This window comes from Chiloscyllium plagiosum, unplaced genomic scaffold (assembly GCF_037043375.1).
Source record: "Chiloscyllium plagiosum isolate Xiang-an unplaced genomic scaffold, Cpla_swu_hap1 HiC_scaffold_27, whole genome shotgun sequence".
NCBI lineage: Eukaryota > Metazoa > Chordata > Chondrichthyes > Orectolobiformes > Hemiscylliidae > Chiloscyllium > Chiloscyllium plagiosum.
Window position 1 is genome coordinate 77,592,548 of NW_028270165.1, and position 16,471 is coordinate 77,609,018.

General features: G+C 45.2%; 1 protein-coding gene and 1 pseudogene across 1 annotated transcript in view; both read left to right on the forward strand.

Moving 5' to 3' along the window:
- Positions 1-16,471, forward strand: part of LOC148144615 (uncharacterized) — a 42,302-nt gene that overhangs the window by 7,895 nt on the left and 17,936 nt on the right. The window contains exons 2-3 of the mRNA XM_087975424.1: positions 3,868-3,916; positions 3,987-4,360. Coding sequence (XP_087831550.1) covers positions 3,868-3,916; positions 3,987-4,360 — 423 coding nt within the window. The remainder of the gene's footprint in view (positions 1-3,867; positions 3,917-3,986; positions 4,361-16,471) is intronic.
- Positions 6,572-8,297, forward strand: LOC148144616 (uncharacterized; annotated as a pseudogene).

Sequence of the window (16,471 nt, forward strand, 5' to 3'; positions counted from 1 at the left end):
CCACAACGGCAGTTTCCATCAGTAGAAAGACATGAGTGAATCAGATGGATTTTCTTTCCCCAAAAATGGTTTCATCATTAGATTCTGGACTCCGGATTTCTGACCAAATTCCAATTCCACCATCTGCTGTGGCAGGATTTGAACCCAGGAGTCCCCAGAACTGGGTTGATAGTCCGGTTAATAATGGCTTCACCCGCTCCTCCCACCTGCGATGACACATGAACTCGCTGGTGCCTCTGCAGGTGGGAAGAGCAGGTGAAGCCCTTCCCACACGGCGAGCAGGTGTGGACCCACTGGTGGGTTATCAGCTTAGCTGAGTGAGTGAACCCCTTCCTGCACTCGGGTCACCTGAACGGCCTCTCTCCCATGTGGAAGCGCCTCGTGCTTCTACAAGTTGCTGACCTGACTGAAGCCCTTCCCTCGCTCAGGGCAGTGAATGGCCTCTTGACCACATGTACCCATTGGTGCTTCTGCAGGTCATCTATCTGACTGAACCTCTGCCCATACACGGACCAGGTAAACAGCCTCTTCCCATTGTGGACCTGCTAGTGTTTAAGCAGGCCGGAAGAATCGATGAATGCTTTCGCGCTGGTGTGTCAGGAGGTCAGACGCCTAAATGACTCTTCACCCACACTGAGAACCGGAGAATGGCCTCACCTTGGTGTGAATGGGCCAGTGGGTTTCCATCATAATAGAAGGTGAAAAACAGTAGGTATGAGGCTTTTACAACAGTGAATAATGTCAGATATACACCACATGAAGTAGATTAGATTAGATTACTTACAGTGTGGAAACAGGCCCTTCGGCCCAACAAGTCCACACCGACCCGCCGAAGCGCAACCCAGCCATACCCCTACATTTACCCCTTACCTAACACTACGGGCAATTTAGCATGGCCAATTCACCTGACCTGCACATCTTTGGACTGTGGGAGGAAACCGGGGGACCCGGAGGAAACCCACGCAGACACAGGGAGACTATGCAAACTCCACACAGTCAGTCGCCTGAGGCGGGAATTGCTGGCGCTGTGAGGCAGCAGTGCTAACCACGGTGCCGCCCAAATATATGTACATTTTATATCAATTTTAAATGCTGCACCGTTCCATGAGAAACTACCCTTTTTAATTATGAACATGAGAAAAGAAGCAATCATTTTCCAAGGTGCAAATTGTATTCGAATAAACACGTCAAACTGAGGGGAAAATGAAATAACCTTTCATTTCTCTGAGGGACAAAGAGCATCTGAGCACCTTTTGCAGAGTCCGCTCCCTCTCTGGATTCCCTCCAGTTGCACAAAAGTGTATGCCTGTGCCCTCGCCCGAGGAGTGGAAAGGGGGAGACATTGCTTTGTCCCCCGATGTTACCCAGATGTTACTCTGAAACTGACAGGTAATCTTCGGCATTGTGACGTCTACAATGGGGGGCGGGGACTTCCTGAAGGAGTCAATAGGAGCCGCGGTGCCGGCCGGTGATGTCCCCGTGTTCCAAATAGCCCTGGCGTCAGCCGCCCGGGGATTGACCCATTGACTCTCTGGAGGACCGGGAGAAGCCTGGTCCTCCTGTCAATCAGAGCTCGCGGAAGTTGGACCATGCGCTTCTGAAGCTGCTGGCGCTTGTCTCTCTCAATGAAGATTGAGTTTCGCCCCAGGCTGCGAATTTCTTCCTCTGGACATCATTTGTGAATACAACACTCTCTTTTCTCATCCCGGTTTCCCTTTTTTTTTCATTCTGGGTTCCATTGTTGGCTTGCAGGAGCTCAAAGGAAATGAATCCAGGGAGAGGGGCAGACTGGAAAGATTGGCTTGGTTTCTCTATTGAAGACAGTGACAGGTTTTGCTTCCTTCACTTGGCAGATTCATTTGTTCTGTTAATGCTCTCAATTAAAGGCTTCCCGAAGAAATGGTTAGCATTTACCAGCACGGCAAATTATAATTAGTTACAGTTATAGAGTCGTAGTCACAAAGTCACGCAGCACAGAAACAGACTTTTCAGTCCATACCGAACATAATCACAAACTAAACCTGTCCTGCCTGCTGCTGGCCCATATCCCTCCAAACCTTTCCTATTCATGTACCTACCCAAACTTATTTTAAATGTTGTAATTGTACCAGTATCTACTACTTCCTCAGCAAGTTAATTCTACATGTGAACCACCCTCTATGTAAACAAATTTGGCCCTCGTCCTTTTTAGATCTCTCTCTTCTCACATTAAAAATGTGCTCCCTAGTCGTGAAATTGCCCATCCTATCTATACCTCTCATTATTTTATGAACTTCTCACCTTGCAACCTCCTACACTCCTACACTCCAGTGAAAAAAGGCCCAATCTATCCAGCCTCTCTTCATACCTTCCTGATAGGTTTCCTCAGAACTCTCTCCAGTTTGATAATATCCTTCCAGTAACTGGGTGACTAGAACTGGATACAGTACTCCAGAAGAGGCCTTACCAATGTCCTGTAGAACCTCGACATAACGTCCCAACTCTGTATACCCAAAGGACTGAATAGTGAAGGCAAGTACGCCAAATGCCTTTTTAAGTACTGTGTGTAATGCAAACTTCAACTTGGACTTTGCTGACGAAAGGCACACTGTTCAACTTCAACTTCTTGTCTTGCTGTGATCAGCTTAGTTGGAAGGTACTAAATGTCAAAAGGGCTGATATTGTGCAAGAGGCATGTTGATAATGTTAGAAACAAAATTCAATAAAATTTAAACGAGACCACCAAAACTGGAAACAAAACAATTTATTCTACGATCTTGCAAGAAAGGACCCCAATTGCAGAGAGCAATTGAAGCGATGATTATTCAAACTACTACACAGTTATACTTTTGAGCTGCATGAGGTCACCTCTCCCGACTCCTGCATTACCCAATCTCTCTTAGTATTTTGCCTCTGCCCATCTATGCTCCACGCCCATTGCCCCCTTCCCCAGGTTGGCAACCTTCCTCTCTGTAAGTGCTGTCGACAGTACATCAAGATCTGGTTTAACATTTTGTATCAATTCTGCTGGTACATTCCATCCTCGGACATTTCATTAACTTGTATCATTTTGTATAACCCAAGCATTTCGGTTATCTCAGCTTTTTGCTGAAAACATAATTTTTAAAAAGAATTATTTGCTATAATAATTACACACCAAAGTTAGTATTTAATTAACCACAATTAGAGATACTCTTCCCTAAATACCTGCAGAGTTAATAGTTCTCTTGCTGTACCCCCTTTCTGTATGCTTATCTGCAAAAACAACACTTTTCCCTATTTCTAACAATAATGATTGGTCTTAAAGTGGATTCTGGTCAACACTTTGCCATCGAGAATATACCAGGGAACAGTGTACAGTATTTCCAAGTTTCACATCATCTGTAAACTTTCCAGTTGTGCACTGGGGTGTAGAAGAATGAGAGGTGACCTTATTTAGACCAATAAAATGCTGAGATGGGGGGGGGAGGAACTTGTCAGGGTAGATTCGGACAAAATGCTTCCTTGTCAGAAAATCTAGAACTTCATGAGCCAGCTTACTAATAAAGGGATCCCATTTTAGGCAGAGATGAAGAATTTATTCTCTTGTTAGTTTCTGCCGTGCTCCCCCACAGGGAAAAATTGAGACAAAACTCTTTGAATGTATTCAAGGCTGAATTGAAGAGAATTTTGAGTGACAAGGGAATGAAAGGTTATGGAGAACAGGCAGGAAATGGAGTTAAGGCCACAGCAGCACAGATATGATCTTCTTGAATTGCAGAGCAATCCTGATGAATGGCAGTGGCAAGAAACTGAACATGTTCTGTGCGTGAGTGGTCCTTCATTGTGGGGAAATGTGGGGACTGCGGGAAGGTATTCAAATTCCTGTCCTTTCTCAAACGCCATCAGTGCAGGCACACCAGGGAGAAACCGTTCACCTGCTCCGTGTGCGGGAAGACGTTCATTCATTTATCCACCCAGGTGACCCACCAGCAAGAGACCGTTCACCTGCTCCGTGTGCGACAAGGGGTTCAGTCAGTCATCTGCCCTGCTGACACACCGGCACATTCACACCAAGCAGAGGCCGTTTTCCTGCTCCATGTGCGGGAAGGCGTTTACCCAGTCATCTGCCCTGCTGACACACCAGCGCATCCACACCAAGGAGAGGCCATTTCTCTGCTCCATGTGTGGGAAGGCGTTTACCCAGTCATCTGCCCTGCTGACGCACCGGCACATCCACACCAAGGGGAGGCCGTTTTCCTGCTCCATGTGCGGGAAGAGGTTCAATAATTCATCCGCCCTGCGGAGACACCAACGGGTCCACACCGGGGAGAGGCCATTCATCTGCTCTCAGTGCGGGAATGGCTTCACCCGCTCCTCCCATCTGCAGAAACACCAGCGAGTTCACGTGGCATTGTAGGGGGATTGAAGGATCGAAGGCTAAGTGCCATTATTGACTGGACTAGAATCCAGTTCTGGGTGTTAACTCAGAAATTCTCAGACCACAAGTAAGTTACAAAAAAGCACACATTATTAGATTAGATTAGATTACATTACAGTGTGGAAACAGGCCCTTCGGCCCAACAAGTCCACACCGACCCGCCGAAGCGCAACCCACCCATACCCGTACATTTACCCCTTACCTAACACTACGGGCAATTTAGCATGGCCAATTCACCTAACCTGCACATCTTTGGACTATGGGAGGAAACCGGAGCACCCGGAGGAAACCCACGCAGACACGGGGAGAACGTGCAAACTCCACACAGTCAGTCACCTGAGGCGGGAATTGAACCCGGTTCTCTGGTGCTGTGAGGCAGCAGTGCTAACCACTGTGTCACCGTGCCGCCACCGTGCCACCACCGTGCCGCCCACAATCGCTCACCAGCTTAATTATTGTAATTAAGCTGGTGAGCGATTAATAGTTAATATTCCAGAGTATCAGACATAGATATCCCTGAAAATGCTAATAACATATCTCTAAATCTTAGTAAAGAGACAGCATAATTTATACCCCTGATGTGCGTTATTAACTTATTTTCTCATTCTCACCATATAATGTTCCTTTATTAATTAGGTTTTCATTAGATAATTAAGAAATTTAGTGTTGCTAAGCAAAGCTGCTGACATGTTTCCATTTGCGTCACTGCATGTGAACCAGATAATGAATGCTTTCAGCATTGTTTCCCATAGGTTAAACTAAAGCCATTTATGTGACATTATTTACGTCAGTTATAGATTAATACCTTAGCTACAATCTGTATTGTAGCTATTTTGTTATAGCAACTGTCATGGGAAAAAGAAAACGCTAGCTTTTGCCAAAATTCGTGCATTCCTTAATGCGTTCCCATGGTTGCTGAGCTTGGCCATTTTAAAAGTCAAGTTATTATTTCAAAATGGCAACTTACAAAATGGAGAATCTTAATTATTTCCCCCAATATTTTATCATTCCTTCCTTTTGATCATTTCACGATCAATCAGGCCATTTCTACAGGTTACAACAAATGCATCTTGACATCAGAGACCACAAGTATTTGAATAAGAGAATGCAGATAATTACAGGAAGAATAATAGTGCCAAAATGAGGAAAAAAAGCTCCGATATTTCCAAAGAAGTCCTTAAATGGCCACCATCCTGTGAGACTACCCATCTCCCCATAAGTCATATTTTCAAGTTTCTGAACTTCCAGGATAATGTGCCTTGAGAGATCAGTGATGTTGGAGGATTGGTCAGGAACGTAAGTACAGCATTCCTTTCCTACAATGGCACATGCCCCACCTTCTGTAGCCGATAGAAAGTCCAAGGCAAAATTATTCTGAAGGGCTACTGTTCTGATTGTGACCATTTGTGCATTGATATTAGCCAGGGCATTTGCTGTATTATTGGTGACAATTTCCAGTATTATTCTTCATTTGCTTAATTCAGAGCCCTGAAAATGAAAGCATTATTGGAGGAGAGCCATTCCAATAAATGAGAAGAGAGCAGAGAGGTACCTCTTGGTCCTCAGGAGTGAAGGCAACCTGTCTAAGAGGAACAACATACTCTTTTACATCATCCCCACCAGTCTGGAGGGAGCCATGGATAGGCCTTGAGTCTACAAACAAAATGGATGCCATTATAGGCAGTTAAGCGAGAATATCCATCTTCCCATGCCCTGGAAATAGAGCCCTTCCAAAGGGATCCTTATGTTAAGGACTAAGGATCAATTAAATAGTAAAAAACCAAATTTAGTCAAATTTTGATTAGGTTCAATCGATGGGTTAGTGAGAGAGTATCGACTGGTCCCCATACTACTCCCCGGCGGGAATAACTATGACTCTCTTAGACAAACTTAGTCTTAGTTGCCGACTATGACATTTTCACATATTTTTGGCGCATAGTTTGTGTCGTGCCTCCCCATTGGCCCTGCCAGTAAGCGCAGTCATCCTGGCTACTGGGTGACCAAACGACCAGAAAAAGTATGAGATGGCCGTGGTCCACGCAGACCTGATCTCAAATAAATTATGAGTCTTCCATTATCTATGAAGCAGTCCGGCTGGGAAGCGTCCTGGAAAAACAACCTCCCCGCAGCCTCGTCCGCAACTGCGAGCTGTGATAAGTCATTAAGTTGTGCATGTTTAAAACCCGCAACAAGGTTCAAACCGAGACAAGGACCTTGAGACGATATCTCCTACCTTACATGGAGCTGAGACCGGACACCCCTCTCAGGGAGCCGGCTTGCCTAGTAACAGATGACCCAGATAACGTTGAAGAAGGTACCGTAAGTGCGGCCCACCCTACAGATGAGACAAGCATAACCAGCCAAACCTTCTACAACAGAAGTTATAAAGACTCAATACACGGCACAGACTACAAAACGACTATAAACAAAACCAGTAAGGAAACAACCGAGACAACTGCCTTCATGGAAGGAGTTGTTATCGAGCCAGTATATGACAGAACATCTGTCCTGGAGGTAATTATCCACTACCCCGTCGATGGGCTGTTCCCCACGGTGAGCCTGTTCAAGATTCATTTGACTAAAGTGCACAGAGTAAAGAATGTTCGAACAAAATGTTCACGCTGCGACAAAGCAGGAGAATACCATGCAATCGCCTGCCACTATCCAAAATACAAAGGCAAAAAACAACCCCCAACAGGGGACTTTGCGTGCAGCGCGTGTGACCAACGGTTTTCTACTCAGTCGGGCCTTGGTCAACACGAGAGGCACAGACACCCGATTCTAGGGAACGAGAAACGCCTCAAACCTGCACCCAAAGTCAAGGGCAAACCTGGGAGAAGTGATCGCGTATGGTCACAGGAGGAGGTGGCACTCCTGAGGGAACTAGAAGTGAGATTCGCAGGATGCAAGTTTATAAATAAATCCATCGCCAGCATCCGTAAAACAAAAACCCCGAAATAAATCTCAGATAAACGCAGACTCCTGGCAAACACCCCGACGGAGGTCCCGACCCTAAACGAGTCCATAGACTTGCCTGAATCAGAGGCAGAGAGTGTCCAGGAAAATTCCAACGATCAAAACCTGCGCCAAAGAGCCAGCTGAAGAACACCGGCTTCGATCCCTAAACATAGGGACATAGATGACCAGCTTACACAGGCTGAGGAGCTCTTGAGCGCGAGGAATGACCCGGATCCCCTTGCCCTCGGGATTGGACTAGTGGAAAGTATTACTCACCTGCTAATGAATAGTAGGAAAGGACAGAGCAAACGCAAGAGGCCTCAACAAGATCGGGCCAAAAGAGACAGAAAGACAGGTAGCAATACCGGAGCCAAAATACGGTGGGCAGCATGTAGAGCGCTGTCTAGAGCGACACAGCAGCTCTACAAAACTAACTGGCGCCAACTAGCTCGTGAGATCATGGGGGCACCGACCTCATCCACTTGTCCTCTCTCAAAAGAGGAATTGGAGACTTGTTTCCATGCGAAACTGTCAGCACCAAACCAAAAATTAAACATAAATGTGTATGCCTCATACACTGGTAAAGTTGATGACAGGTCCTTGATGAAACCTATAGAAGTGGAAGAGGTTGAAGCAGCCATCAAGCGGATAGATGAGTGCAGTGCCGCTGGACCAGACGGCCTGAAACTGCAGGACATAAGAACAATCCATGAACAAGAGGAAACTCATCTACCCCACCTCTTCTCCCTATGGAGCACGATAGTCAAGCACGATACCTGATTCACTAAGAAAGAGTCGAACGGTCCTGATTCCTAAGTGCAAGGATAAGGACTGCCTGAAAAGCATTGACAACTGGCGGGATACTCCCTGGGAATGGGGGCAGTACATGAGCACATACCCAACAACCAGTTACTTTTCCCATCATTTGGGCTCCTTTTGATAAGCCAAATACAAAAAGGCATGATGATGTATAGATTGTCTTGGGCACCCCCCCAGGGAAAAATTAGTGTTAGCATGAAAGCCTTTGGCCCCCAAAATAAATCTCCTCAAAGTCACTGGTATCTAACGCATTTTTTCTTAGTCCTTGTCTGTTCCTTCACTGACAGTAAATACAGTCAGTTCGATGAATCCAGCAGAGTTGTCCTTGCACTTTCCCAGCCATGGGGGTGGTCAGCAACACCTGAAATGGTCCTTTTCACCTTGGCTCCAATTTTCCCTGGTCCCAGTTCTTAATCAGGACAAAATCTCCAGGTTTTATAGCAGGGTAATCTCTCTAAAATGATAAGCTTGGCATACCTGTGAATATAAACTTTGAAAGGTTTTGGTTAATTTATGCAGATATTTTCCCACTTTTTCACCATTCGTAATGGTATTATCAGTTGTTGGGATGGCTTTGATCCATCTACTAAATACAACTATTATTGCTTGACAATATTTATAACAATGTATTCGACAAAAATCAAGTATTCGACATGTAAAAGGCCCATCAGGCAAGAAGGTGGTATCCCTTTTCCAGCATTTGCCTTTTTCCAAATGAGACGTGTTTTAGCTTGTTTCTCAGCAGCTTTCTGGAAATCTGGGTTTGTAACAAAGTACTAACCATTGTTAGTACTTTGCCCAAGTGTGTACAGTTATGCACATCATCAATTAAGATACATAGGAGATAAGAAGGAATGCAAGCTTGTCCTGCATGGGTAACCCACAGCTTTTGAGTATACGAGGCAGCACCCCATTTGAATCTACAGTTTGTGTTCCTCAGCAAGAGTTCCCCCCTGTAATTTTTGTATCTCGCCCAGGTCTGGCATACCCATCCTTATACTGTGTCTAACCAGGTTTTGCTGGGAACCCAATGGGACCAGAAGTTTAGGGTGTAAGGTTGTCTGTTTGACAGCAGCATCTACCCGCCCATTTCCTTTGGAGACCATCAGTTGCACCAGCGTGAGTTGAACATTTGATAACTGCCAGACTTGTTGGACAAAAACAGCATTACTACAGCCTGCCTCGTGGGCATTAAAATCCTCTGTGTTCCCCTAGACTCCGTAATCGTGGGCCACGCCAAAAGCACAACGAGGGTCAGTGTATATATATTTGCAGATTTTTCCCTTTGCTAGGATGCAAGCATGTTGATTCCCGCACCAGTTCCAAGGTAACGAGAAGGACACTTCGTTCTTCAGTGGCCATATCTCCCACAGTTAAAACAAGGGCTTGCCATTTGTGCCTGGGGATTTTGCTGTCTTGTTATCTGTCCCAAAGGTGTAGTACTGGGGCCTGCCTGTCCCCCTTTCCAGGGCACCCTTGCAAATGGGTTATGTAGTGGCTGTCGCTGGACTGGCATCTGAGGGAGGTTCTGCCTCCAGTGGATATCCTGATCCCAACCAGTTGGGGTTGGCACATGGGGTATATGGATCATGAGGTTGCTAAACATGCTCGGTTTTTACCTGTAACTTGAATCGCGGTTTGGGCTGGTTCTGGCGGTGGAAGGCCACCGCTCACCTCATTAGCGACCGGGAATTTAGTCATAGATTAAACCAAAGCTATTAATGTTTTCTACATCTGGTGTCATTTGCATTAATGCAGATAAAGCCTAAGCTACTATCAGCATTCTATTCATTAGGTTATGGAAACTCTGTCTTGGAAAGGACAGACACAAAATTATGCCAAGATTTGTGCATTCTCATGGTCACTGTACTTAGCCATTTTGTAAGGCAAATTATTATGACAAAATGGAAATTCACAAAATGGACGCTTTTAGCTATTACTTCCATCATACTTTATCAGTCATGTATTAAGAAGATCAGAAATAGGAATGCGAATAGGTAATTGACTGTTGAAATGCACTGTCTTTTATCACCATTTATCTGAATTATTTTTCCTGCACTTTTTTTTCATAACTTCACAAGTGCTTATGATTTCAAGTAAACGCATGAAACTATAACCGGGTGTCGTGTGACTTATGACTAAAAAAAAATTGATTGACGATGTTACTACACATTGTTGGAGCAGGGAGTTTGGAATCTGGGCCTCGGCTCAGAGGTAGGGACACGACCACTGTGCCGCAAAAAAACCTCTGTCTGAAATAAGTCCTGTTCTGTTGAATTAACGGGAACACCTTCCTTGCGAACGTGGGTTACGACCACTGTACCCCTAGAGCCCAAGTTTTTTTTTATTTCAAAAATATACTTTATTCATAAAATAATTTGATGGTCTGTACAGTTGGTCATGCCATACTTATGTAAACATGTACATACAGAGATCAGAATTTATCATATTTTCACAGGTCTGTACATTTTTCCATTATATGCCCATATAATTAGCTGAGGCGTCAGCAGAGCCCAAATGACTGCATGGTTCTTCGTTAGGCAGGCAGACTTTACACAGTGGTCTTTCCCCACCGCGCCTTGGCAGCATCTGCCCCAAGCTTCAGCGCATCCCTCAACATGTAGTCCTGGACCTTGGAATGTGCCAGTCTGCAACACTCAGTTGGGGTCAACTCCTTCAGCTGGAAGATCAGCAGGTTTCGGACCACCCAGAGAGCGTCCTTCACCGAGTTGATGATCCTCCAGGCACAGTTGATGTTCATCTCGGTGTGCGTCCCGGGGAACAGGCCGTAGAGCACGGAGTCCCGCTTCACGGCGCTGCTCGGGACGAACCTCGACAAACACCACTGCATTCTCTCCAGACTTCCTCTGCATAGGCACATTCCAGAAGGAGGTGTGTGACAGTCTCGTCCCCCCCGCAGCCGCTTCGAGGGCAGCGTGCGGTGCGGCTGAGAGTCCGAGCATAAAGGATCTCACAGGCAGAGCCCTTCTCACCACCAGCCAAGCCATGTCTTGGTGCTTGTTGGAAAGTTCTGGCGATGAGGCATTCTGCCAAATGGCTTTGACAGTCTGCTCAGGGAACCGCTCGATAGGATCCGCCCCCTCCTTTTCCCGAAGGGTCTCAAGGACACTACGTGCTGACCACTTCCTGATGGACTTGTGGTCAAAGGTGTTTTTCTTCATAAACTTCTCCACGAAGGACAGGTGATACGGAACGATCCAACTACTCGGAGCGTTCCGCGGCAGCGAGGCCAGGCCCATCCTTCGCAACACCGGGGACAGGTAGAACCTCAGTACGTAGTGACACTTGGTGTTTGCGTACCGGGGATCCAAGCACAGCTTGATGCAGCCACACACAAAGGTGGCCATCAGGGTGAGGGTGGCATTGGGTGTATTTTTTCCCCCGTTGCCCAGATCTTTGCACAGCGAGTCCCTTCGGACCCGGTCCATCTTTGACCTCCATATAAACTGGAAGATGGCCCGGGTGACTGCAGTGGCACAGGGTCTGGGAATAGGCCAGACCTATGCCACGTATAACAGCAATGACAGTGCCTCACACCTGATGACCAGGTTTTTTCCCGCGATGGAGAGCGACCGTAGCTTCCATCTGCCCAGTTTCTGCCTCACTTTGCTGATACACTCCTCCCAAGACTTGGCGCACGCCCCCAGCCCCTCCGAACCAAATACCCAGCACCTTAGGTGGTCGGTCCTGACGGTGAAGGAGATAAAGCTCTAAACAAAAGTAAGAGATGTCCAACTGCATTCAACAAGATATTGTTTTAGTAGATGAGAGAGGTTGTTCACGGGTGTTTTAATCTGCGTCTGATCTCTGAAGCTTCACCTTTCCTGTAACCCTTTTTAATCATAAAACCTTGTAACTTGTAACCATCCTGTTCTTCCAAAATATAAATTATAATTCATGTTCTAGGTGGATTTGCAAAAATGGCAGGTGTCTATTTCCTAATGTGTATTGGGTGTACAGTATTGTAATAACGGCACTTAAATACAGCTGCTATTTCTCTACTTATCTGGATGTTGGCAGTTTCTTTAATTAGATATTGGTTCAGGGGCTTGGTGGTGATGGGGAATCTATCCTTGACTGAGAACAGTGTCACAGAGACAAAGCATTAGACTTTTTAAAACAAAGTTTCATTGAAAACCTCTGTACAAAATTATAAAATTTCAAAACTTTGAAAATATAACATTATAACAACAATAAACCAGCTGCTACACTACTCAGCAAAGCAAATCAAAACCATTCGCATTACAGATAAATAAATAGTGCCGCTCAGCGCAACAAGACCATAGTTCTCGACCTTTGACAGCATTAATTATTACACCAACATTTGTTTGAAATTCTTCCTCTCCGGGCATCAGGTTTAACTAAACCAAACCGTCCCGACTAAACAAAGACCCTAATTAAAATGGCAGACAAAACTGCTTTCAGGTAACTCAGAAAGTGACGCCATAGTTTATAAAGACTTTCCATTTTTCATGTACCATATTTGTGGGAAAGTCCAAAGGAACATGTTCCATAATTAACTTACGCCACCCTGATAGACCCAGGGGTGTTCACAGACACCCAGCACATCAGAATGTTCTTCCTCGTACAAAAAGTGAGGATGTTTAGGAATATGAGTTTAGTAACCCCAGGAGGAGAGAGAGACCGGGTCCACCTTATCATTGGTCCCCAAGACCCTAAGTATTGTTCCTGCCACAGTGCTCCAATATATACGAGACTTGTAGGACCACAAGCAATGAGTGAGGGTACTTGTGCTTATTTTACACTTGGGGCACATTGAAGATGCTCCCTCCTTAAATTTCCTGAGATGATCTGGGGCCAGATGAACACCTATGAAGAATCTTTAACTGCATAGTATGTGTCCTATTACAGATCGAAATCTTCCTCTCATTCTCACAAATATCCTCCCATGTTTCCGAAGTGATCTTAACTCCTAACTCTCTATCCCAGACCTGACGTAGTCTCTCAATATCACCCAAGAAACACCCCTCCACCACAGCAGATGATAGAGCACTCACAGAGAGTGTTCTGAGCATGAAGCACCCACTTCTCTGTATCAGATCTATAACACTCAGTCAAAAGCGTAGTCCCTTTTCGAATAAAATCTCTAATGTGAAAGAAATTAAAGTGGTCCCTACTCGATAGTCCATACTTACGAATTACTTGACCAAAAGACATCATCACTTCACCCTCAAACAAATCACCCAAACAAGAAACTCCGCTGTCTGCCCAAAGTTAAAACCTGGGGTTCATTATCCCTTGCCAGAAACCTGGCATGCCATCTATGGGAGTAAGAAAAGAAGTTTTACATATATTACCCTCCATCTGCCTCATTGCCCTCTACGCTTTAACAGTAGAGGGCAATGAGGCAGATGGAGGGTAACTATTGGGTTATGGCAATGTTCCGCAACTTTTAAAAACAACAGGTTGATAAAAGGACATTTTGCCTGAGAGGCCTCAATATCCTCACGTGTCCAATCACTTACAAAAGATAGAAGGGAACCTAATTGATGTCTTCTGATATCTGGGAGATCCATCACCCCCACCCCCCAATCCCTGGAGCAGTTGCAGTTTTGCAAGCTTAATAAGGGGCCACCTATGGCGCCAAATAAAAGAACTAAACCAATAATTCAATTTCCGAAATGTTTGCCTGGGAAAAAGCCAAGGGAGCATCCACAGAGGGTAAAATTCGCAATCAAGAACATTCATTTTGATAAGAGCTACTCTACCTCACCATTATGTTGGAAGGGCCATCTCTGAAAATCTTGAAAGACAGGGGTAATAGAAAGGCCAAAGTAAAGAAAACCTCCCTGTACCCGCTTAAAGGGAAACCTACCCTCAATGTCAGGTATTCACCTAAGGCCCACCCCCCCCAACTTTGAAAAATTTATCTTGTAACCTCTGAGAAAGAGCCAAATGAATTGATGCACTGTATCAAATGGGGTACTGAAACTGTGGGTTCAAGAGAAAAATAAGAACATTATCTGCATATAACGTGATCTTGTGCACCTTTGGTCCCACCACTGGGGCAACTATATTCGGGTCCCTACAATAGCCTCCATCAGCGGCTCAATCACCAATGTGCAAAGTAAAGGTGAAAGGGGACAGCCTTGCTGACTGCTCCTACCAGTGTTAAAATTATTAGACCTTACACCAATGGTGAGAACTACTGCTATAGGATCACTGTAAAGGACCCTTAGCCATCTAGTAAACAGTTCACCCAACCCAAACCGCTTCAGGATATATAAAAGATACAGCCACTCCACCCAGTCAAAAGCCTTCTCTGCATCCGGAAACCACCAACTCTTGAAACGATCGCTGCTGACACATTTGAATTATCAGGTTTAGGTTAGGGTGGATTGGCCATACACAGATTGGGAAATATACTGTAGTGGTTGGGTTTGGGTAGGATGGTCTTTGGAGGGTCAGTATGGACTTGGTGAGCCAAATGGTCTACCCTTTCACTGAGGATTCTATGACACCCCCAAAGGAGCATTTTATCTGCATCTACCCTGTCAAGCCCCTTTCAGAATTCTATTGATTTCAATAAGATCACTTCTGGTTCTTAGTGTCATAGAGTCGCACAGCACGGAAACAGACCCTTCGGTCCAACTCATCCATGTTGACCAGTATTTCCAAACTAAACTTGCCTGCGTTTGGCTCATATCCGTCTAAACTTTTCCATTCGTGTACCCATCCAAACGTCTTTTAAGTGTTGTAATTGTACCTGTGTCTACCATTTCCTCTGGATGTTCATTCACTCACAAACCACCCTCTGTGTCAAAATGTTGCCCCTCAGGTCCCTTTTTAATCTCTCTCCTCTAACCTTAAAAAAATGCCTCCTGGTTTTGAACACAAACCCACACTAAGGAAGAGACCTTTGCTATTCACCTTACCTACATCCCTCATGATTTTATAAATCTCTATAAGGTCACCCCTCAACCTCCTGCGCTCCAGTGAAAACGTCCCGGCCTCTCCTTATAACTCAAACCCTCCAGTCCTGGCAACATCCTTAAATTTTTCCAATCCCTCTCTAATAGTATTCTTCCTATAACAGGGTGACCAGAACTGTATTCAGTACTGTAAAAGTGGCCTCATCAACATCCGAGACAACCTCAACATGACGTCCCAACTCCTGTGCTCAGTGGTGTGAACAATGGAAGGCAACTGTGCTAAACGCCTTCTTAACCTCCCTGTGTACTAGTGAACGATGTAATGGGCAGGGTGGGGGGGTTTCTCCAACAAGACCCAGGGCCCTACCATTAACTGTACAAGTCCTACCCTTGTTTATTTTACCAAAATGCAACCCCTCACTTCTATCCATATCTCTCTCATACACACACTCTCTCTCTCAGACATACGCACACATACACGCCCTCTCACAGGCTTATACTCAATTATACTCACACTTTACCAAGTGTGGAGACATGCAAACATGCACACTCGCACACACAAACTCACATGCACACAAGCACACATAAGTCTGTGGTGAATTTGCATTTAGAGTCAGATGTACAGCATGGAAACACATCCTTCAGTCCATCTCATCCAGGCAGACCAGATGTCCTAATCTAATCTAGTCCCATTTGTCAGCGTTTGGCCCATATATCTCTAAACCCTTCCTATTCATCCAGATGTCTTTAAAATGCTGTAATTATAACATTACACGCTCTGCATGAAAAAGTTGCCCCTCCGATTCCTTTTATATCTTTCCCCACTTATCATAAACCTATGCCCTCTTGTTCTGGACTCCCCCACCCAGGAAAAGACTTTTTGTCTATTTATTCTATTCATGTCCCTCGTGATTTTATAAACCTCGAGACGGTGACCCCTGTTTTAAAAAATTCTCAAGGTCAGGTTCGTAGGAGAGTAGTCTGACACAGAACAAATGACCAAGAGGCGAGTCTGCTAGAATATGGGCATTTTATTCCCCGCATCGTCGCCACAACCAGGTCCAAACAACGGGTCTGGCTTATACTCACTCTACATGTTACCAAAACTGGGAGCCGTCAGTTCTCGTAGAGCGGTTGCCAACAACCCACGCTCGGCGGTTAAACGTAACCCCGGAGCAGACTCACCGAACTGGAGACTTTTCCAGCTGATATACTCTTTTCCAGATATAAACATTCATGTGAACAGCAGAGCAAGGCTAAAAAACACATTCCATTCTGGTTACATACAGATAAGAAGATTCACACGGGACTAAGCAACACCTCCATTCCGGTTAGATTCACACATGTATTGGGACATAATTTTTAACCGTTTCACCACATT